Source organism: Rhineura floridana, chromosome 17 (genome assembly GCF_030035675.1).
Source record: "Rhineura floridana isolate rRhiFlo1 chromosome 17, rRhiFlo1.hap2, whole genome shotgun sequence".
NCBI classification, from domain to species: Eukaryota; Metazoa; Chordata; class Lepidosauria; order Squamata; family Rhineuridae; genus Rhineura; species Rhineura floridana.
The window spans coordinates 15,029,978-15,053,296 of NC_084496.1; the positions used below are offsets into that span (position 1 = coordinate 15,029,978).

General features: G+C 40.4%; 1 protein-coding gene across 2 annotated transcripts in view; it reads left to right on the forward strand.

The window, feature by feature from the left end:
* The window catches only part of LOC133372101 (putative short-chain dehydrogenase/reductase family 42E member 2), a 40,701-nt gene that overhangs the window by 12,480 nt on the left and 4,902 nt on the right, over positions 1 to 23,319 (forward strand). For both annotated transcript variants that reach the window (XM_061600362.1, XM_061600361.1), the window contains 6 exons: positions 594 to 712; positions 1,932 to 2,007; positions 4,836 to 4,918; positions 7,370 to 7,507; positions 21,103 to 21,168; positions 22,354 to 22,417. In XM_061600362.1, coding sequence (XP_061456346.1) covers positions 594 to 712; positions 1,932 to 2,007; positions 4,836 to 4,918; positions 7,370 to 7,507; positions 21,103 to 21,168; positions 22,354 to 22,417 — 546 coding nt within the window. The remainder of the gene's footprint in view (positions 1 to 593; positions 713 to 1,931; positions 2,008 to 4,835; positions 4,919 to 7,369; positions 7,508 to 21,102; positions 21,169 to 22,353; positions 22,418 to 23,319) is intronic.

Genomic DNA, 23,319 nt, shown 5'->3' on the forward strand with positions numbered 1-23,319 from the left:
TAAAACATCAAGAACATCAAGCCTATCCAGATACATAGATGTTGATACGTTTTAATTTTTTGAGTATATTGCTGTTTTAATTGATCTTTAAAAAAAATGTTTTTAACTGTTTTTATTGATAATGTTAATGTTTTTTGTGAACTACCTAGAGGTTTTCTACAATCAAGCAGTATATAAATTTTGTAAAATAAAATAAAAATTAAAAATTAAACTTGCAGCCCGTTCACACAAAAAATCTTCTACTGGTTACTCTGCCCCAAAAAAACCTTTTTTCGTTTAAGTGGTATAACAGAGGGAAAGAGTAATTTTGTTGTTGCCATTGTTAAACAATTGGTAGCCAGAAATCCTAGACAATCTACTTCAAATCACCTAGAGATATTGATACACCTTCTACCCAACCCAGTCTGTATAACCAGTCATACAGCACCTTTTTAAAGTTCACCTCCCTGGTTGTTTTGGCCCTTTAACCAGCTGTGATTTGATACAATTCTTCTTTGTGGGATGGAAGGCCCTTCCCTTCCTTGAGACAGTTGATTTCCACCTGGCTCTTCTACATAGTAAAGTATTTATATTTTATATATATCTCTCTGTAGTGTGCAAACGGCGGGGCATCCCCAGACTGATATACACAAGCACCATCAATGTGGTATTTGCAGGACAAACCATTATCGATGGCGATGAGCAGAGCGTGCCTTATTTTCCTTTAAACAAGGTACTTGGGCTTCTCTCCTTTTTAGCATTTGGCTACAGCTGCTGTGGGGATGGTAAGGGAGAGGAGGATTAAAGTTTCTTGTTATTATCTTTTCCCCAAGGAAGATTACTTTCTTTCAGCCGAGTGCTTTGGAGCCAAAGTGTAGTGGTGGATTCAAAAAAGTGGGGTTGGTCTTTTAGTGTGAACAAGGCACTACCCCATCAGCCTCAGCTATCCCTCGCCTGCCTCCCTTCTTACTTGCAACCAATCAGAGGGTGGCTCTGTCTGTCATTGGCTCTAACTCCACCTACTGTTGGTCTCCCTGTGTTCTGCCCTACCAGGCACAGTAGGCATGAGCCACTACTGCAAATAACCATAAGCAGATAGGAGACAACTAATAGTGATGACCTGCAAATACTTTATAAAGTTCACATAGTGCTGTAATTGATGTGTTCCATAGCAGTTCTTGTGCTTCTGTAAAAGGTTGGTGCACTGTAGTAGGTAAGAGGCTGAATTACAAATTGGGAAGTCAGCCTCAGTTCTTCCATCTGCAGCACAGGGGATAATAATACTGACTATCTTACAGGAGTGTTACAAGGATTGGAACTAAATAATGCATGTAAAGGGCTTTGAATATGTGAAAGCATTTTATTTATTTATTTATTATATCTATGCTCCACCTTTCCTCCAACGAGCTCAAGGTGGTAAGCGTGGTTCTCTCCCTCCTCTGTTTTATGTTCATTAACAACCCTGTGAGGTAGATTAGGCTGAGAAATTGTGACCAGCCCAAGATCACCCAGTGAGTTTCACAGATAAGCAAGGATTCAAACCCTGGTCTCCCAGGTCTCCACACTGGCTGTCTTTACAACTGTTAATGATTATTATTATGCTGTAGAGAGAGTGCAATTGTTTGGTAAAGGCCTACCATCCATCTTCTAAATTAGGACATCAAGCTAGCACAGAGAGGTGTTCTATGTGGCCATCCCACAACTGTGGAAGACCCTCTGCTGGGTATTTGACCTTGACCCTTGGCAAGTTTTGGATAAAAACTTGATAAAATCTTTTAGATGGGGTGTTCTTTTGTAGCTGGGATTAAGATGGTGACTAAAAAAAATAATACTTGTTCAAGTTTATCGGTTTGGCTATATGCTTTAATGTTAACTTGCTTGTAATAGTCTGTATCAGGCATACTCAATAAGCCAGATTGATTAATTTATTTCCATTTTTATTTTCATTTTAGCAAGTTAATGAATATTCCAGAACCAAATCCATTGCAGAACAGATGGTTCTAGCAGCCAATGGTTCACACTTAGCAGGTACTTTTCTGTGAATGTAGTATATGGCAACCCTAAAATATTTTTTTATTGTTTCTATCATGACCCCAGAGTCTAGCAGCAATCAAACAACCAAAAGGATCTAGGGGATGGAGCAAATCCCCTCTGAGAAGAGGTTGCAACATCTGGGCCTTTTTAGTTTAGAGAAATGGCAAGTAAGAGGCAGGGATGAAGTGGATAAAATGGCAGTTACGGGAACTCTGGGGGAAGTGACCGTGTTATAATTGAGTTCTTGATTTTAAAGGAAGCAAAAGCTAAGAGTAGCTATATGTATACCCTGGACTTCAGGAAAGCTGATTTTAATAAAATTGTAGAGGTACAATAGCGAACAATCCCATCAAGGAAAAAAGGGGGAAGACAGCAGAAGAAGCCAATGTGGTTTCACAGAAAGCTTAGAGATGACCTGAAAACAAAACCAGAGCTTGGAAAAGTTACTTTTTTGAACTACAACTCCCATCAGCCCAATCCAGTGGCCATGATGGCTGGGGCTGATGGGAGTTGTAGTTCAAAAAGTAACTTTTCCAAGCTCTGAAGGACACATACTGGAAGTGGAAGGAAGGCCAGGCCACAAAGGAAGAGTACAGACAGGTGGCACGGAATTGCAGGGACAGCATCAGGAAAGCTAAAACTAAGAACAAGCTGAGGTTAGAGAGGGATGCTAAAAGTAACAAAAAGCTTTCTTTAGTACATCCATAGTAATAGACAGAGAAAAGAAATGATGCCACAGCTACTCAGTGAGGATGGCAAAATGATAACAGATGACAAAGAAAAGGAAGAAGTCCTCAATTCCTACTTTGGCTCAGTCTTCTCCCAAAAAAGGATCTAAGACCCTCCCGGGAAACATGAAGTGGAAGGGGCAGGATTGAAGCTTGAGATTGATAGGCAAACAGTCAAGGAATACCTAATCACTTCGAACAACTTCAAATCAGAAGGACCTGATAAACTGCATCCTAGAGTATTGAAGGAACTGGCTGAAGAACTCTCAGAACCGCTGTCTATTATCTTTGCGAAATCGTGAAGGACTGGTGAAGTGCCAGATGACTGGAGGAGAGCTAATGTTGTCCCTATCTTCAAAAAGGGCAAAAAGGAGGAACCGGGGAACTACAGACCAGTCAGCCTAACATAAATCCCTGAGAAAATTCTGGAGCAGGTTATAAAGCGGTCAATCAGGGGACTGGAAACAAAGCCCTATGAGGAGAGACTGAAAGAACTGGGCATGTTTAGCCTTGAGAAGAGAAGACTGAGGGGAGATATGATAGCACTCTTCAAGTATTTATTTCCCACCCTTTTTCCCAGTAGGAGCCCAGGGCAGCAAGTTGTCACACAGAGGAGGGCCAGAATCTCTTCTCGATCATCCCAGAGTGCAGGACACAGAATAATGGGCTCAAGGTACAGGAAGCCAGATTTTGGCTGAATGTTAGGAAAAAATTCCTAACTGTTAGAGCAGTACAACAATGGAACCAGTGACCTAGGGAGGTGGTGGGCTCTCCAACACTGGAGGCCTTCAAGAGCCAGCTGGACAGCCACCTGTCAGGAATGATTTAACTTGGATTCCTGCACTGAGCAGGGGGTTAAACTCAATGGCCTTATGGGCCTCTTCCAACACTACTATTGTATGATTATATGGGGCAACATGATAGAAGTGTATAAAATTACAGAGAAAGTGGATAGAGAAATGTTTTATCCCTCTTATAACACTAGAACTCGGGGACAGCCAATGAAGCTGAATGTTGGCAGATTCAGGACAGACAAAAGAAAGGGCAACCTCACACAGCACATAGTTAACCTATGGAATTCACTCCCACAAGAGGTACTGAGGCCACCAACTTGGATGGTTTTGAAAGAGGATTAGCCGCATTCATGGAAGATAAGGCTGTCAATGACTACTGAAGATTATGTTCTGCCTCCACGGTCAGAAGCAGCATGCTTCTGAATAGCAGTTGCTAGAAGGTGCAAAGCTGGGGTACATTGGGGGAGTGTTTTACCCTGTAACCTCCCCCCAAGGCCACAGCTCATTTTCCTGTAACCAGTGTACTTAATGTCAAGCCTACCATGTCAAGTAAGAACATGTGGCATGGGATGGAGGTTACAGGGGGAGAGTGATAAATGAGGGAAGGATTAAGACCACACCACATCCACCACTTTGCCACTGCAACACAAACACTGCTGCAGAGGAGTAGCAGCCCAGATTCCCAAGCATCAATTTCACCATAACATGAGTGAGTTGTGAGCCAGAAAATCCTGAGCTCAAGTCTTGCTTGAGGCAGGACCTAGAACAGGGAAGGGGAACCTGTGGCCCTCCCCATGTTGTTGGACTCCTGCTCCCACCATAGGATTTGCTCCCTCCCCAAAATGAATGCAGAAGCCTTTCTGGCTGGGGACCTCTGTAAGTACAGTGGAACTCTTGTGCTTAAGACTCCTCACTGGAGTGGTAATCTCTGCCCATCTTCATTGCACAGCCCATCCTACCCTACCCTTCCCCAAAGCTCTCTCCATCCATAGGATGGATACTCCATTGTGCAGGTAACAGCCTCATCTCAGAGATTTAACACAAAGCCAGATCTTCATTCTGTCTGGAATATCATGTGGTTAAATCCCCTTTTTTGCTTCATGGGTACAACAGCCAAATTGAAACTTAGCATGCTTCCATTCTGTAGCATAGCATTGAATCAAATCAAAGCTGTGTATTCTGCACCAGTAAACTTCCCGAATCCTGCAATGTGGGGATCCTGATTCTGCCACTGATAACATAAAATTCATAGACACATGAATGAAGCTATTTGCCAATTCTGTTTCGTCCTGTTTCCTAGGAGGTAGCAGGCTGTACACTTGTGCTCTTCGGCCACCTGGCATCTACGGGCCGGAAGAACAAAGGCATTTCCCCCGAATGGCAGTAAGTATTTTGACTTGCTCAAAACACTATTCTGTGAATGTGAAATGCAGGCCACATCCGCGCACACATTTAAAGTATTATTGTACCACTTTAACAATAATGGTTTTCTCCCAAAGTATTCCGGGAACGGTAGTTTTTAGGCGCCCCTATTCCCCCTTACAGAGCTACAGTTCCCAGAGGGGTTTAACCATCAATACCTCTTCCCAAGGAACTCTGGGAATTGTAAAGCATTTAAATACTAGTAAAGCAGTAATAAAAATGTCTGCCTTAAAGTCGATTCCTACTTACAGCAACCCTATGAAGAGGGTTTCATGGTAAGCGGTATTCAGAGGGGGTTTACCATTGCCTCCCTCTGAGGCTGAGAGGCAGTCACTGGCCCAAGGCAGTGACCTTCATGGCTATGTGGGGATTCGAGCCCTGGTCTCCCAGGTCCTAGTCCAACACTCTAACCACTACAACACATTGGCTCTCAAAACAGTAATAGTCGCTTTTTCCGTGCCCAGAATGGACACAGAGAGAGCTCTTAGACTAGCCTGGTATTTTAACAACTTGTGTGGTAACCATAGGCGACTAGGAACTCCATACAGGTGAGTGAGTGGACTGGTGGAGGAGGGGTGAGTGTCTGCATTCCTCCTTTGCCAGCCCACTTGATGTCTGTGCTGGCTATGAAAGGAAAGAAGTCCATCCCTCACCTATGTGTCTCTTCTACCAGCTTGTTTATTAGAAGGCCAGTTTTCTGAGGGGTAGGGAGCGTGGTTGCTAGCCTGCTAAGAGTTGCCTGCAATCCCGCATGAGCTGCAGAGGAGGAGACTTCTTAGCAGCCTAGTAACTTTTGTGGGTTTATGTCCAAGGCAGCTCTTTGAAAACAGCCATGGGAGGGTTGCAATCTTGATCAGAGCAGCAATGCCACTTAGTACCATTTTCTCAGTAAAATTACTCCTCTGAGCATGCTGTTAGCCCATTAGGAAAAAATGTAAGGTGCCTGCATTGTTTCTGACTATATGTTTCCACCCAGAGGGTGCAGCTTTGGTTGGGAAACTGGCACCTGGGAAGAGTTAAATGCTCCTCCTCTACTGCCGCTGCTCTGTAGGGTTGGGTGAGAAATAGGATTCAGTTCGCATTTCAAGCCGAATCTTTCAAATTCGTACTTTCCGAAACAATATGAGAACTGAAATACAGCCATCCTTTGAAATACTTGTTTGAATTTTATGATGCAATTTGCCAACCAAATATGTTTACAAAAATGCGTAAGTTAGAAGAAACTGTACGTAAACATGAATATATAAGTGAAAATAAGATACATACAAAAATGCATTATGTGATGAGAAATTGCTTGCAAAACTGTACATTAATCAAAACTGACTACAAAAATATGTATATTAAGAGAAATGTGAATTAAAATGCTGGAGAATTTTCATGAGGATTTTAAAAACAATCACAAATTGATGCAGAAATGTGGAAATGGGAAAAATTAGAAACTGATTTGAAATTAACAGATCTTTCCATTCCTACTGCTATGAGATGCCCCCACCCACAGTGACAATGAATAGCTCCATTCAGGAATTCCAAAGAGGGTTGTTTTGTTTGTTTTTTCCAAATATATTTCATTAGGTTTTTTTAGGTAAATACACATACAACAACAAATAAATTTTGACTATACAGATAAACCCAAACGTAGATGTAGAGCAGAACTGTAGTAGCATCTTCAAACCCCAATGGTAAGGTTGGCAAAGTAAAACCCAGAACAGTTCAACAAGAAATTGTGCAAATGCATATATCCCTGAAATCCATCAGGTGTACAAAACACAGCTCCATTTAGAGTGAGGCATGATATGCTGGATAAGTATGTTAACATCACTTATGCATGAGAATCATTCACTTTCCAATCAATCATGTTTCACTACCTGACTATCATACCATGTTGTGCTAAGCATTCAGACAGAGCTATCTCCCAATTCCTGACAGTGTTTGAATAAACCCAGTAGGGGAAATCATACATGTGTGCACTAGTCGCTCTGACTGTGTACACACCCTACATTTAAAGCACATGACTTCCCCAAATAATCTTGGGAACTGTAGTTTGTTAAGGTTGTTGGGAATTGTAGCTCTGTGATGGGTATACTACAGGTCCCAGGATTATTTTGGGGAAACCATCTGCTTTAAATGGTGTGTATGCAGCCTCCCTCTGAGTGTTAAAGGGCAACTATCTGCACTCAGGAAGCCCCCAGTTCTTGTGGAGGCTGCCATGAATTTTGAAGCCTTGATCTGATTTAATAACCCTGTTTGTTTAATAAACCCTGGGTTTGTTCAAGCTCTCTTTGGTGTGCCTGGATAGGGCTTGCTTTAAAAGTGTTCTGTTTTTTAACTTGGAAGAGCTAGTCATAATTCTGCATCACATCTCGTTTGTCCCTTGTTGTAACCGGTGATTCTGTGTTTCATATGTTCTAACAGCTGAATATTCAGAGAGGGCTGTTTACTTGCAAATTTGGGGCACCGGGAACTGTGATGAACTGGGTTCATGTCAAGAATCTTGTTCAAGCTCATATCCTTGCTGCTGAAGCTCTCACTCCTGAGAAGAACTGTATAGCTGTGAGTATATTGTTATCGTAGAGTTGGAAGGGGCCTATAAGGTCATCGAGTCCAACCCCCTGCTCAACGCAGGAATCCAAATTAAAGCATACCCGACAGTGCTGGAGAGTCTCCAGTGCTGGAGAGCCCACCACCTCCCTAGGTAATTGGTTCCATTATCATATCACTCTAACAGAAAGTTTTTCCTGATATTCAGTTGAAATCTGGCTTCCTGTAATTTGAGCCCATTATTCCGTCTCCTGCACTCTGGGATGATCAAGAAGAGATCCTGGCCCTCCTCTGTGTGACAACCTTCAAGTACTTCATATCTCCCCTCAGTCTTCTCTTCTCAAGGCTAATGCCCTCACAGGGCTTTGTTTCCAGTCCCCTGATCATCCTTGTTACACTCCTCTGAACTTGCTCCAGTCTGTCTGCATCCTTCTTAAAGTGTGGTGTCGAGAACTGGACGCAGCACTCAAGATGAGGCCTAACCAGTGCTGAATACAGAGGAACCAACACTTAACACGATTTGGAAACTATACTTCTGTTAATGCAGCCTAAAATAGCATTTGACTTTTTTACAGCCACATGACACTGTTGGCTCATATTCAGCTTGTGATCAACAACAAGCCCAATTTCCTTCTCACATGTCGTATTGCTGAGCCAAGTATCCCCCATCTTATAACTGTGCATTTGGTTTCTTTTTCCTAAGTGTAGAACTTTGCACTTACACCTGTTAAATTTCATTCTGTTGTTTTCAGCCCAATGCTCCACCCTATCAAGATCCCTTTGAATTTTGCTTCTGTCTTCCAAGGTATTAGCTATCCCTCTCAATTTTGTATCATCTGCACATCTGATAAGCATTCCCTTCACCTCCTCATCCAAGTCATTAATAAAAATGTTGAAGAGCACTGGACCCAGAACCAAGCCCAGCAGTACTCCGCTCATTACTTCCCCCCAGTTTGAGAAGGAACCATTGATAAGCACTCTTTGAGTACGATTCTGGAGCCATCTGGATCCACCTGATAGTTGTTCCATCCAGCCCACATTAGGCTAGCTTGGGGCACTTTGTCAAAAGCTTTGCTGAAGTAGAGATATATTATGTCCACAGCATCCCCACAGTCTACCCAAGATGTTACCAGATCAAAAAATAAGATAAGTCTGGCAGAATTTGTTCTTCATTAATCCATGTTGGCATCAAGTAATCACTGCATTGTTTTCAAGGTGCTTACAGATGGACCACTTTATAATCTACTCTAGAATTTTTCCAGGGATCAGTGTCAGGCTGACAGGTCTGTAGTTCCCTGGTTCCTCCTTTTTGCCTTTTTTGAAGATAGGGACATTAGCCCTCCTCCAGTCATCCAGCACTTCACCCATCCTCCATGATTTTGCAAAGATAATAGCAGTTCTAAGAGTTATTCAGCCAGTTCCTTCAATGCTGTAGGATGCAGTTCAACGGGCCCTGGAAATTTGAACTCATTCAAAGTGATTAGGTATTCCTTGCCCCTTCAGTTTCACATTTCCGAGGAGGGTTGTAGACTGTCTTTTGGGAAAAGACTTGAGCCAAAGTAGGAATTGAGCACTTGTGCCTTTTCTTTATAATCTGTTATCATTTTGCCATTCTCACTGAGTGGTACAGCTACTATGGATATACCTAAAGAAAGCTTCTTTTGTTACTTTTGGCATCCCTCGCTAACCTCAGCTCATTCTCAGCTTTAGCCTTCCTGACGCCATCCCTGCAATGCCGTGCTGCCTGTCTGTACTCTTTCTTTGTGGCCTGGCCTTCTTTCCACTTCCTGTATGTGTCCTTTTTTGTTTTCAGGTCATCTCTAAACTTTCTGTAAAACCACATTGGCTTCTTCTGCTGTCTTCCCCCTTTTTTCCTTGATAGAATTGTTCGCCATTATGCCTTTAGAATTTCCTTTTTTAGAAACTCCCACCCATCTTGGACTCCTTTTCTCATTAGGGTCGCTTGCCACAGAACCTTACTTACCATTGTTCTCAGTTTATTAAAATCAGCTTTTCTGAAGTCCAGGGTACACGTATGGCTACTCTCAGCTTTTGCTTCCTAGTATAGCGTGTTCACTTTCCCCCAGAGTACCCGTAACTGCCACGTCAAATCAAATAACTTTATTATGGCCATAGACCAGCAAGCAAATATACATGTTTAAAATAAACAAGTTGCATTAAAAAAATTCTGACAGACTCTATCTAGGACCAGGTCTAAGTTTTATGTAGACTGTGGGGTTATCAATGTTCTTCTGCAGAGAATGGCGGCAGCACAAAAGCTGGCTATCTTCGCTGATACTTGGGGAGTTTTATCAGAAAGAAGGTATTCCACATAAAATGCCTCATCTCTGCCAGGAATATTTTGTAAAATTGGGGTAATTAAAACAGATTGGTGACCGTGATAAAATGAACAGTACAATAAAACATGGCCTACAGTCTCTACAGCCCCCTCCTCACAGGGGCACGTCCGCTCAGCATAAGGAATTTTTTTAAACCTGCCATCCAACAGCGCCGAGGGCAAGATGTTAAACTTGGCTAATGTAAACGCTTTCCTAAATTTGGGGGTGGTCAGGGTGTCTAAGTAGTGAGCGGGAAGAAATGGCCTTGTGTTGGACCTAATGTCAGGATAGGCTGCTGCCAAAGCTAAATGGCTTCGAAATTCCATATCGAAGATTCGTTGCAGGATGCACATTTTTGCTTTGGGGTAACCTAGCGCAGGAATCATAGAAGGAGAAAACTCTAAGCTTAATAATTTAGTGGTTAAGGACTTTTTCCACTTTGACTGAAAGGCATCAGTTAATGTATAAGGAGCCAATCCCACAGGGGCAAACAACATTTTTAGCCAAAATTTAAATTTACATGTCCACATACAGGCTTCTATCGTAGTGAGCCCAACGTCTAGCTGTAAAATAGGGTTGGGGACACAGGATGGAGTGCCAAGGATAGCTCTCAGAAACTTGGTTTGAACAATTTCAAAAGGGGCATAGTTATCATAAACACTTATTTGTGAGCCATATAGCATCTGGGCAATGGCTTTAGCAGTAAAGACCTGTATGGCTGCTGGGATGAACTGACCCCCTCTAGAGTAATAAAAGGAAAGGAACACCTTTGCACTCCTTTGGGCATTGGCGGTGTCGTTTTTTGCATGGATTCGCCAAATTCCTTTTTTTTTTTTTTTTTTTTTTTCAATAATTTTTATTCAGATTTTCATAAAACATACAAGACGAAATCATAAAACATTCAAAGACAAAAAAACAAAATCAAAAATAGTTAAACAAAAAGAAAAAAAGAAAAAAAAACAAAAATAAAAAATAAAAAGTAAAATATTGACTTCCCATTTGTCAAAGATCAAATCAGTTATAAGTCTATAATATATAACAATCCTGTCTCTTAAGTCATATTATAAAATCACTTTCCTCCAGTAGTTATCTTACTTAATCATCAAATCTCATAAACATTACTTTATTCTTTCCACAAAAAGTCAAAGAGAGGTTTCAATTCTTTAAGAAATATATCTATCAATTTTTTTTTCCAGATAAGCATATCGATTAATCCATCTCATTACTAATTATGATAATCTTATTGTCATAACCATAGTCAAAATAAACATTTCAATTAATCCATCACATCAGAATCTGTTAGGTTCAGTAATTTCAGTAGCCATTGTTCTATTATCCCTATTAGTTCCATTTTCCATCTTCCATCTTCAGTAGTCTTGTTAAGTCCAGTAATTTCAGTATCCAATCTTCCATTATCAGTATTCCATAATAATCTTGCTGTCAAAGCCATAGTCATATAGTAAGAGTCTGATGGGAATTACCTCTATCCCAAATATTTTCTTGCCATCCATTCTGAATAGGTTGCTGAAATACTGCTGTAAAATCATATCTCTGTTCTTTTTTTCAAAATACACTGGGTCATCTCTTGAAAGTTTTTCCATTGTCACATGGCTGCAGTTAATTCCATAGATTTTCTCTATATTGGGCTCCATCACATCATTCCAGTCCAGAAGATTATCCATGCCATTGATAACTTTATCTCTAGAATCTTCATTAATTTCTTCAGAGATAACATTGAGTTCCAAACAATAGATTTTATTTCTAAAGTCCATAGACTCCAAATCTTGTTCCTGTTCCACGTTTGTTCCAATCTCCGGGATCTCCTCTCTCACAGGGACCCCTGTTCCAGTCTCCAGGGTCTCCTCTCTCACAGGGACCCCTGTTCCAGTCTCCAGGGTCTCCTCTCTCACAAGGACCCCTATGTCTTTAATCTCCTGTGTCTCCAAACAATAGATTTTGTTTCTAAAGTCCATAGACTCCAAATCTTTTTCCTGTTCCACGTTTGTTCCAATCTCCGGGGTCTCCTCTCTCACAGGGACCCCTTCCAGGGTCACCTCTCTCACAGGGACCCCTATATCTTTAATCTCCTGCTTCATTTTACTCAATTCAATTTTCAGCTCCTTACAACCCTGTCGCAGGTTTTGTTTCGTTATCTCAATCTCATCCATTATTTTCTGAAACATAGTTATTTCCAGATTCTCAGCCACTTTCTTAATTGCCATTTTAAAAGAAAAATATAGGAAAACCACTTCTTATTTCAGCAACAATTGGGTTAATACTCCAAACTTGGTGACATCACAGTATAAACAGAGCAGACAGCCTTATCTCTCCATGCTTAAGTAAACAAAATGCAGTTCCCAGGATCGAAACAATTAATGGCGGTCGTCAGGAAACAGATTCGTCAAAATAAAATAGACCAAAAAGAGAGTAGTCTCAGACAATATAATATTCTTCAAAATAAAAATCTGGAATAGAAATCCCTCTTCTGTGTATATCTTTAGAATGCAAATCCAGGACAGCTTTTTGCAACAAAAACAGAGATAAGCTATTAATTAGTGAGTAGCAGAGAGAAGTTATGGCTCCCCAGTGAGATGTCAAAAACCGATCAATCTGGCAAATCTCTTTTAAACAGCAACAATTTAAGTCAAGTAAAAGAAAAATATAGAAAGAAGGGTGCTTGCCTGTTAGTGCGTTCTCTCTTAGAAGATAAGATGAACGTTCGCTTTATCAGATAGAGCTTGTTGTTGAAAATCCGTCCCACCTTCGTCGGCTGGACCTCGTCCCATAAATTAATGAGATCTGGTCGTCCCAACAAAAATAGGCTTTGAGGTTAATCTCTTCGTTTCTCCCTACCCGGGAGAAGTTTAATCAGTCAAAAAAAAAAAAATCTGACTGATATATCTGAATAAGCTTCTTTTGAGGCAGGAGCCCGTCTCAAAAGCAGGCACAGGCTAAGTCACCCTTCCCGGAAGTCCGGATTCGCCAAATTCCTGATGAGTGCAGTGTCACACCTAAATATCTGAAAGATGTTACCTGCTCTATAGGTTGCCCATTTATTAGCCAACGGTGCTTTATCCTCTTCCAGGAAAAAATGATAACTTTCGATTTATCGTAGTTAATTACCAGGAATTCTTTTTTACAATAACTAACAAGGGCACTCAGCAAGCGTCTCAGCCCAATACATGTCAGTGACAAAAGAACTAAGTAATCACCATATAGAAGAATGGACAAAGGCCTCTTTGACAATCTGAGTTGATGAAAACGGGTCGAAGTTAGACTATTAACCAAAGAATTAATATAAAAGTTAAACAGTGTGGGGGGTAGAATGCACCCCTGTTTAACCCCCATACAGGTGGAAATAGGGTTAGATAAATGGCCGGCGCTATTACACCTTACATGTAAGTAGGTATTTTCATATAAACAGCGTATAAGTATTAATAACAAGTCCATGATCCATGGTGGAACAATCCGTTCTGAAACCTGCCTGCTCGTCAGCGAGAATATTTTCTTGTTCCAGCCAAGCTTGCAGTTTCTTGAGTAGATGGCTGGCATACATCTTACTAACAATATTCAGCAGACTGATGGGTCTATAGTTGGCAGGGTCAGACCTGGCACCTTTTTTGTAAATAGGAATAATTATTGCAAGACCCCAATCCTCAGGAATGCAGGCAGAGTGGTCTATGGTTGTAAAAAGAGCTGCTAATACCCCAGTATTAGCCCACCATTCTGCATTGGATTTGAAGACTTCAGAGGGAATATTGTCAGCCCCAGGAGCTTTGCCCAGTTTTAGTTTGGCAATTAGGCTAGAAACTTCCTTGACGGTAATGGGTAGCCATTCAGGTAAATCACTTATGTCAGACTTGGGGGGTTGAAGTCTTGTCTGTTCTCTAGCAAAGATTTTACTAAAATACAATTCCCAGATATTCACTGAAATATGATAGTACAAGGAGACCACGGGTTTAGGCCAACCCTTTGCAACCAACTTCCAAAAAGTTGTTGCATCCTTTAGTCGAGAGGCTTTCAATAAGCATTGCCAATTTTCTTTTTGCGCTAGATTCTTTTTCCTTTTGATTAGATGTTTATAACGTTTCTTCAGCTCCAACCACTCTAAGAGTAATGTCGGATAATTTTTATCTCTATAGGCTGAGTATTTTACAATTAGTTGTTTTTTCAGGGCTACACATTCATGGTCAAACCAAGGTTTGGACTTGCATACCTGGGAAGAGATCTTAGATGTAGGTTTAGGGTATAAGGTGCTTTGTAGGGCCAGGAGCAATTGCTGGAAAGACTCAAGAGTTGTTTTCACAGAGGTCGCTGTTGCAAGAGTCTCGCGAAGGCAGCTGTTGGAATTCAATATCCCTTTTAAATCCCTTTCTGTCTTGGCCGACCACCTAATGCGTGTTGGACGTACTTCAAATTCTTCATCCAGGGTTGGTTCCTGATCAGCGTAGATAGATTGGTTGCCACAATACAGAGAGAGGGCTAGAGGAAGGTGATCACTTTCGGAGCAATTGTCTACTACACATGAGGGCACTGCCTGAAACAAATCGTAGGAGACAATGAAAAAATCAGTGGTAGATGTTCCATGGCTGGAAAGAAAAGTAAATTCGCCATTGAAATCTCCTTCCACCTGCCCATTTACCAGGACTAAATTCAGTTTATTCAGCATTTGCATAAGGCAGAGCCCGGAGTAGTTATATCCTCTGTCTTTTGATTGTCTATCCGGTACGTTGTAGACCCCGTCAATAGCCAGGTGTGGCTCTTGGAAGTAGGAATAGAGAGCCTCATCACTCGAACCTATTCTAGCGTTGAAGTCTCCCGCGACGATCACCAGGACATTCGGATGCAGAGACGTCATCTTAACAATATAGTCTTCTAATCTGGACATAGCGTAACTGCCATGTGATCCACCAAGTCATCTCTGTTGGTTAGAAAGCTATCTCTAACACAAGTAAGGAATTTCTTGGAGGGGCCATTTTTGGCAGAATTTGTCTCCCAACAGATATTGGGGTAATTGAAGTCCCCCATTACTACTACAGTAGGGCCCCGCATTACGGCGTTCCACTTTAAGGCTGTCTGCTGATGCAGTGCCTTTCATTTTCAATTTTAAAGGGTTTTTTCCCCTTTTGCGACATTTTGCGCCGTTTTTGCATCATTTTCGCATGACGCGGCCCATTAAAGTCAATGGGGTTCCGCTTTATGGCATTTTCCGCTTTACGGCGGGGGTCCGGAATGGAACCCGCCATATAAGTGGGGCCCTACTGTACATCATGCTTCCTCAAAACATTGGCAATTTGCTTTTCAAACTTTTCATCCTCATCTTCTCCTTGACTGGATGGTCGGTAGTAGACTCCAACCACCATGTTCCTTTTATTCCTTTCCCCATTAATTTTAATCCAGATATTCTTAGTGGAGCTACCAAGCTCATCCTCCTGTTTTTCTATGCAGGGATATATATATTTAACATATAGCATGACTCCACCTCCCTTTCTATTCCTTCTGTTCTTTTTGAACAAGCTATATTCTTCAGTCGCTGTATTCCAGTCATGGGAGTCATCCCACCAAGTTTCAGTTATACCTGTCAAGTCATATTTACTCTCCTCTATTAAGAGTTCAAGTTTGTCCTATTTGTTTCCCTTACTCTGGGCATTAGTATACAGATATGGAAGACCATGTAATTTATGGCCTGGCTTCCTTCCTACATTTTTATGAAGACTATTACTGGGCCCCATTAGAACCGTTCCATCAGTTCCTTTTACTGTGCACAAGCCTTTGTTTTTTTTTTTTTTTTTTTTCAATAATTTTTATTCAGATTTTCATAAAACATACAAGACAAAATCATAAAACATTCAAAGACAAAAAACAAAATCAAAAATAGTTAAACAAAAAGAAAAAAAGAAAAAAAAAAACAAAAATAAAAAATAAAGAGTAAAATATTGACTTCCCATTTGTCAAAGATCAAATCAGTTATAAGTCTATAATATATAACAATCCTGTCTCTTAAGTCATATTATAAAATCACTTTCCTCCAGTAGTTATCTTACTTAATCATCAAATCTCATAAACATTACTTTATTCTTTCCACAAAAAGTCAAAGAGAGGTTTCAATTCTTTAAGAAATATATCTATCAATTTTTTTTTCCAGATAAGCATATCGATTAATCCATCTCATTACTAATTATGATAATCTTATTGTCATAACCATAGTCAAAATAAACATTTCAATTAATCCATCACATCAGAATCTGTTAGGTTCAATAATTTCAGTAGCCATTGTTCTATTATCTCTATTAGTTCCATTTTCCATCTTCCATCTTCAGTAGTCTTGTTAAGTCCAGTAATTTCAATATCCAATCTTCCATTATCAGTATTCCATAATAATCTTGCTGTCAAAGCCATAGTCATATAGTAAGAGTCTGATGGGGATTACCTCTATCCCAAATATTTTCTTGCCATCCATTCTGAATAGGTTGCTGAAATACTGCTGTAAAATCATATCTCTGTTCTTTTTTTCAAAATACACTGGGTCATCTCTTAAAAGTTTTTCCATTGTCACATGGCTGCAGTTAATTCCATAGATTTTCTCTATATTGGGCTCCATCACATCATTCCAGTCCAGAAGATTATCCATGCCATTGATAACTTTATCTCTAGAATCTTCATTCATTTCTTCAGAGATAACATTGAGTTCCAAACAATAGATTTTATTTCTAAAGTCCATAGACTCCAAATCTTGTTCCTGTTCCACGTTGGTTCCAATCTCCGGGATCTCCTCTCTCACAGGGACCCCTATTCCAGTCTCCAGGGTCACCTCTCTCACAGGGACCCCTGTTCCAATCTCCGGGGTCTCCTCTCTCACAGGGACCCCTTCCAGGGTCACCTCTCTCACAGGGACCCTTATATCTTTAATCTCCTGCTTCATTTTACTCAATTCAATTTTCATTATCTCAATCTCATCCATTATTTTCTGAAACATAGTTATTTCCAGATTTTCAGCCACTTTCTTAATTGCCATTTTAAAAGAAAAATATAGGAAAACCACTTCTTATTTCAGCAACAATTGGGTTAATACTCCAAACTTGGTGACATCACAGTATAAACAGAGCAGACAGCCTTATCTCTCCAATAGTTAAGTAAACAAAATGCAGTTCCCAGGATCGAAACAATTAATGGCAATCGTCAAGAAACAGATTCGTCAAAATAAAATAGACCAAAAAGAGAGTAGTCTCAAAACAGTATAATATTTTTCAAAATAAAAATCTGGAATAGAAATCCCTCTTCTGTGTATATCTTTATAATGCAAATCCAGGACAGCTTTTTGCAACAAAAACAGAGATAAGCTATTAATTAGTGCGTAGCAGAGAGAAGTTATGGCTCCCCAGTGAGATGTCAAAAACTGATCAATCTGGCAAATCTCTTTTAAACAGCAACAATTTAAGTCAAGTAAAAGAAAAATATAGAAAGAAGGGTGCTTGCCTGTTAGTGCGTTCTCTCTTAGAAGATAAGATGAACGTTCGCTTTAACAGATAGAGCTTGCTGTTGAAAATCCGTCCCACCTTCGTCGGCTGGACCTCGTCCCATAAATTAATGAGATCTGGTCGTCCCAACAAAAATAGGCTTTGAGGTTAATCTCTTCGTTTCTCCCTACCCGGGAGAAGTTTAATCAGTCAAAAAAAAAAGAAAAAACTGACTGATATATCTGAATAAGCTTCTTTTGAGGCAGGAGCCCGTCTCAAAAGCAGGCACAGGCTAAGTCACCCTTCCCGGAAGTCGTGCACAAGCCTTTGTTAATTATTACCGCAGAGTTTGTCTCCCTCCCCCTTAGGATTCAGTTTAAAGCTCTCCTGATGAATTTCTCCATGCTGTGACCAAATACTTTCTTCCCAGTCCTTGTGAGGTGCAACCCATTACTCCTTGCTCCATGCAGTCCATGCTCCAGTTATGCATGCTCCAAGTCTCCATCTGCTGAGAACTCTAGGGAGGGATGTGCAGCACATTTCCTTGGAGTAAGGCCCCTGGAGGATGTAGCATTTTTGTGATATATAACTTAATAGCGGCGTCCTACACAGCATTGCTTGGAAATGGTAAGAAACAAAAAGGGGGGGGGGTTAAAATCAGTGCAGTTTTGAAAGGTTTAGTCTGCCTTTATGATTCGAAATGGTGTCCAATTGTATCCAAACAGAGAGGAAAACCTGCTCCTTGATCTCAGGAACCATCCTGCAAATTTTGGTTACGATATCTTAAAAGGTATCCAAATGCAGAGGGAACAAACAACTGTCCAAAATATACAGTAGAATATGTGGAAGATTCACAGCATTAACATATTAACAGACCCTACTCCCTCATTTGGTTTTGGGAGGATACCCAGATCCGATTCATAGTTTAAAGCTTACGTGACTTGGAACTGCTATACTTAAAGAACCACCTTTCCCCAGATGAACCTGTCCAGGCCCTGAGATCATAATACGAGACCCTTCTCTGCATCCATCTTCAAGGGGTGTCTGGAGGGTGGCAACAACAGAGCAGGCCTTTTCTGGAGTAGCCCCTCCACAATATATACAGTGCTGTCCCCAGGGAGGCCCAACTTGTTGTTGTTTAAGTGCCAGGGAAAAACTGGACATTTGGGTAGCACTAGTGACATGATACTGTACAATTAAATCTGTTTTTATGTTTTATGCGATTTAGGATTTTCTTTTAGTAGGAAGCCTAAACCTTCAGAGCTCTCCCTTTCAATAATTTTTATTCAGATTTTCATAAAACATACAAGACGAAATCATAAAACATTCAAAGACAAAAAACAAAATCAAAAATAGTTAAACAAAAAAAAAAAAAAGAAAAAAAAAACAAAAATAAAAAATAAAGAGTAAAATATTGACTTCCCATTTGTCAAAGATCAAATCAGTTATAAGTCTATAATATATAACAATCCTGTCTCTTAAGTCATATTATAAAATCACTTTCCTCCAGTAGTTATCTTACTTAATCATCAAATCTCATAAACATTACTTTATTCTTTCCACAAAAAGTCAAAGAGAGGTTTCAATTCTTTAAGAAATATATCTATCAATTTTTTTTTCCAGATAAGCATATCGATTAATCCATCTCATTACTAATTATGATAATCTTATTGTCATAACCATAGTCAAAATAAACATTTCAATTAATCCATCACATCAGAATCTGTTAGGTTCAGTAATTTCAGTAGCCATTGTTCTATTATCCCTATTAGTTCCATTTTCCATCTTCCATCTTCAGTAGTCTTGTTAAGTCCAGTAATTTCAGTATCCAATCTTCCATTATCAGTATTCCATAATAATCTTGCTGTCAAAGCCATAGTCATATAGTAAGAGTCTGATGGGAATTACCTCTATCCCAAATATTTTCTTGCCATCCATTCTGAATAGGTTGCTGAAATACTGCTGTAAAATCATATCTCTGTTCTTTTTTTCAAAATACACTGGGTCATCTCTTGAAAGTTTTTCCATTGTCACATGGCTGCAGTTAATTCCATAGATTTTCTCTATATTGGGCTCCATCACATCAATCCAGTCCAGAAGATTATCCATGCCATTGATAACTTTATCTCTAGAATCTTCATTAATTTCTTCAGAGATAACATTGAGTTCCAAACAATAGATTTTATTTCTAAAGTCCATAGACTCCAAATCTTGTTCCTGTTCCACGTTTGTTCCAATCTCCGGGATCTCCTCTCTCACAGGGACCCCTGTTCCAGTCTCCAGGGTCTCCTCTCTCACAGGGACCCCTGTTCCAGTCTCCAGGGTCTCCTCTCTCACAAGGACCCCTATGTCTTTAATCTCCTGTGTCTCCAAACAATAGATTTTGTTTCTAAAGTCCATAGACTCCAAATCTTTTTCCTGTTCCACGTTTGTTCCAATCTCCGGGGTCTCCTCTCTCACAGGGACCCCTTCCAGGGTCACCTCTCTCACAGGGACCCCTATATCTTTAATCTCCTGCTTCATTTTACTCAATTCAATTTTCAGCTCCTTACAACCCTGTCGCAGGTTTTGTTTCGTTATCTCAATCTCATCCATTATTTTCTGAAACATAGTTATTTCCAGATTCTCAGCCACTTTCTTAATTGCCATTTTAAAAGAAAAATATAGGAAAACCACTTCTTATTTCAGCAACAATTGGGTTAATACTCCAAACTTGGTGACATCACAGCATAAACAGAGCAGACAGCCTTATCTCTCCATGCTTAAGTAAACAAAATGCAGTTCCCAGGATCGAAACAATTAATGGCGGTCGTCAGGAAACAGATTCGTCAAAATAAAATAGACCAAAAAGAGAGTAGTCTCAGACAATATAATATTCTTCAAAATAAAAATCTGGAATAGAAATCCCTCTTCTGTGTATATCTTTAGAATGCAAATCCAGGACAGCTTTTTGCAACAAAAACAGAGATAAGCTATTAATTAGTGAGTAGCAGAGAGAAGTTATGGCTCCCCAGTGAGATGTCAAAAACCGATCAATCTGGCAAATCTCTTTTAAACAGCAACAATTTAAGTCAAGTAAAAGAAAAATATAGAAAGAAGGGTGCTTGCCTGTTAGTGCGTTCTCTCTTAGAAGATAAGATGAACGTTCGCTTTATCAGATAGAGCTTGTTGTTGAAAATCCGTCCCACCTTCGTCGGCTGGACCTCGTCCCATAAATTAATGAGATCTGGTCGTCCCAACAAAAATAGGCTTTGAGGTTAATCTCTTCGTTTCTCCCTACCCGGGAGAAGTTTAATCAGTCAAAAAAAAAAAATCTGACTGATATATCTGAATAAGCTTCTTTTGAGGCAGGAGCCCGTCTCAAAAGCAGGCACAGGCTAAGTCACCCTTCCCGGAAGTCAACCTTCAGAGCTCTCAAGAAATCATACAGTTCTCAGTTGGGTGTGAAAGGTGTCCATGTGGGTTTTGTTCCCTCTTAAATCAGAATGGGCTCTCCTGTTACACACAGTAAAAAAAAAATCAAACAACTTTGCTCAGAAATATTATTTCCTAGATCAGCCAGCTATGGAGGACCTTAAAGCTCTGGCAGAAGATGTCATTTGCTGCTCTCTATCTTCACTGTATCATGGAAATTGTTTTCGTAGGCAATTATGTCATTTCAAGCAGTGCACACCTTGATGAAGTAGCCTTCTGGATGCTGTTGGACTCCAGCTTCCATCATCCATGATCATTGGCCATGCTGATGGGGTATTCATCCATATCTGGAGGGCCACCAACCCATTCTGATCTCTTTTCCCTGTGTTCTTTCTAGGGTGGTCAGGCATATTTTATCAATGACAACGAGAAAGTTAACCTTTTTGAATGGTTATCTCCGCTGGTGAGTACAAGAGCTATTCCTTATAGTCTTAAAATAATACAAAATTCTTTGTGTTCTAAAACCTCTTAAGCCCAGATGTTTAGAATTGGAAACTAGCAGTGCAGTTCTCAGAAATAAGCCCCATTTAACTCAGTGAGTCTTACTCCAGGAAAAGTGCATATAGGATATATTTCAGCAATTTTTATGAACATGGATTGCAGTGTTTTGCTTTCTTGCCTCAGTACCTTTGCATCAGGATGGGGAACCTTTCTCACCCCAAAGACTGCATTTCCATGTAGGCAATCTTCCAGAGGCTGCATGCCAGTTGTGATGGGGCCAGAGGTCAAAGTGGGCAGAGCGACAGATGTGGCTTTTATCTGTGTTCAGTAGGCTACATTCTAACCATGCAAAAGCCACAGGTTTCTACATACACACAAGCATCTCTCCGTCCAGGCAAGTGAGAGGCATTATCATGGTTGAAGCTGGGCTGACAATGGGGCGCAGGCTGGGGAGAGTCCTAAGGCCAGCCTAGAGGGCTGCATTCAGCCCTTGGGCTGGAGAGTCTCCACCTCTGATCTATGCAGATTGCAATCATGGGGTGAAGCAATCCAGACTGAAATATATTGGAAAGCAAAGGGATAAAACCATTCTGTCCCCATCCTAGGATCCTGATTTGGATTGGCCCTCGGATGCTGGCACTTTTTGTTTTTAAATCCCTGCACTCAGACACAACTACATAACTAACATATCATGTCATTTGGTCCTTGGATTCCATGCCATAGCAATAGAAGAAGGCATATGCTATATGAACCACTCCCCATTGCTGTGCTTCCTCAGTTCCATCCAGATAATCTCTAGCAGTGCTATTAAAAATGAATTTGCACTCAAGGAAGGTAATTTCTACAGGGCAGGCTGTGTTAATTTGTTGCATCAAAAATGGCAGTCCTGTGGCACATCGCCCTCCAGATGTTGATGTACTGCAGCTCCCATCATCCCAGTATCTGGAGGCCCCCGGTTTCTCCATCCCTGCTTTACTGTGCCTGAAGATTCGTAAGGTCTTGCACTAATTAGCAGTGGATGTGGTATAGTGGGTTTTTTAAAAAAAAATCAGCTAAATGGTTCTGTCCAGCTAACGTTTGGCAAGAAATTAAGCGACATCTCTGCATTCAAACCTGCCTGTACTCAATATTTCAATGTTTCTTTCAGTTTAAAGGATTGGGTGTCAGTAAGCCATGGATACGTGTTCCTGTTTTTCTAGTTCATCTGTCAGGTAAAATATTTCCAGTTGTTTGCTCAATAATTATTTTTCTTTTTTTATGACAGTGGTTTAGTTCAGGCATAGAACCAAATTATGGCTAGGGATAATGACATGAACAAGCTGTATGCCCAAGGAACTCCCTCCTCTTTGATTTTCTCCCTGACTTCCTCTTTTGTGGCAAACCATAGTTTGCTGTTTACAGCCAAACTGAGGAAACTATGGTTTGTGCACATTGTTTGCCTTCAAATCAGACTTAGAAACACTAATCAGACCATGATTTCCAATACTGATGTGTTTCATTAATTTGTTCACTTATATCCTGTCTTTCTGCTGACACACTGAAGGCAATTTATGTTTTACAATAATGACTTGGAATTTTAAAGATGAAACTACATGTGACACTAACATAACTGGAAGCCACACAGTGCTTACGGGGGTGGGTAACTTTCCGTTCTACTGGTCCCAGCAACCCTCCCCCAGGTGCATTTAGGGTGTGTGTCAACTTTTCATCAAGACTGTGGCAGGGGGCAAAGGACTTTAAAAAACAAAACCCTCATGTGCTGTGGTCTGGATTTTGCTATTTAAGTGAATGTATACATTGTAGCTGCAATTTAAAGTTTTTTTTATTAAAAAAAAGATTCATTTGAAGGGAACCAGCCAGAATGCGTACTTTTGCTAAGTTTACTTGCTCTTTCAAAGAATCTTGGATCTGGACTATATCAACCAAGAATTTTGTCTTGCAGCAAACTGTTGTTGGCTTGTTTAAACGTTTGTTGTAAGCCAGGATTCCTGGTTCTCACATAATACTAAGCTGTGATATTTCGAAACAGACACTGAACTCTGTAGATGTCCTTCACAAGAGGTGACATGGGGAGTGTACAAGCCAGAAACTCTGCTCAGGCTTTCTGAAGCTC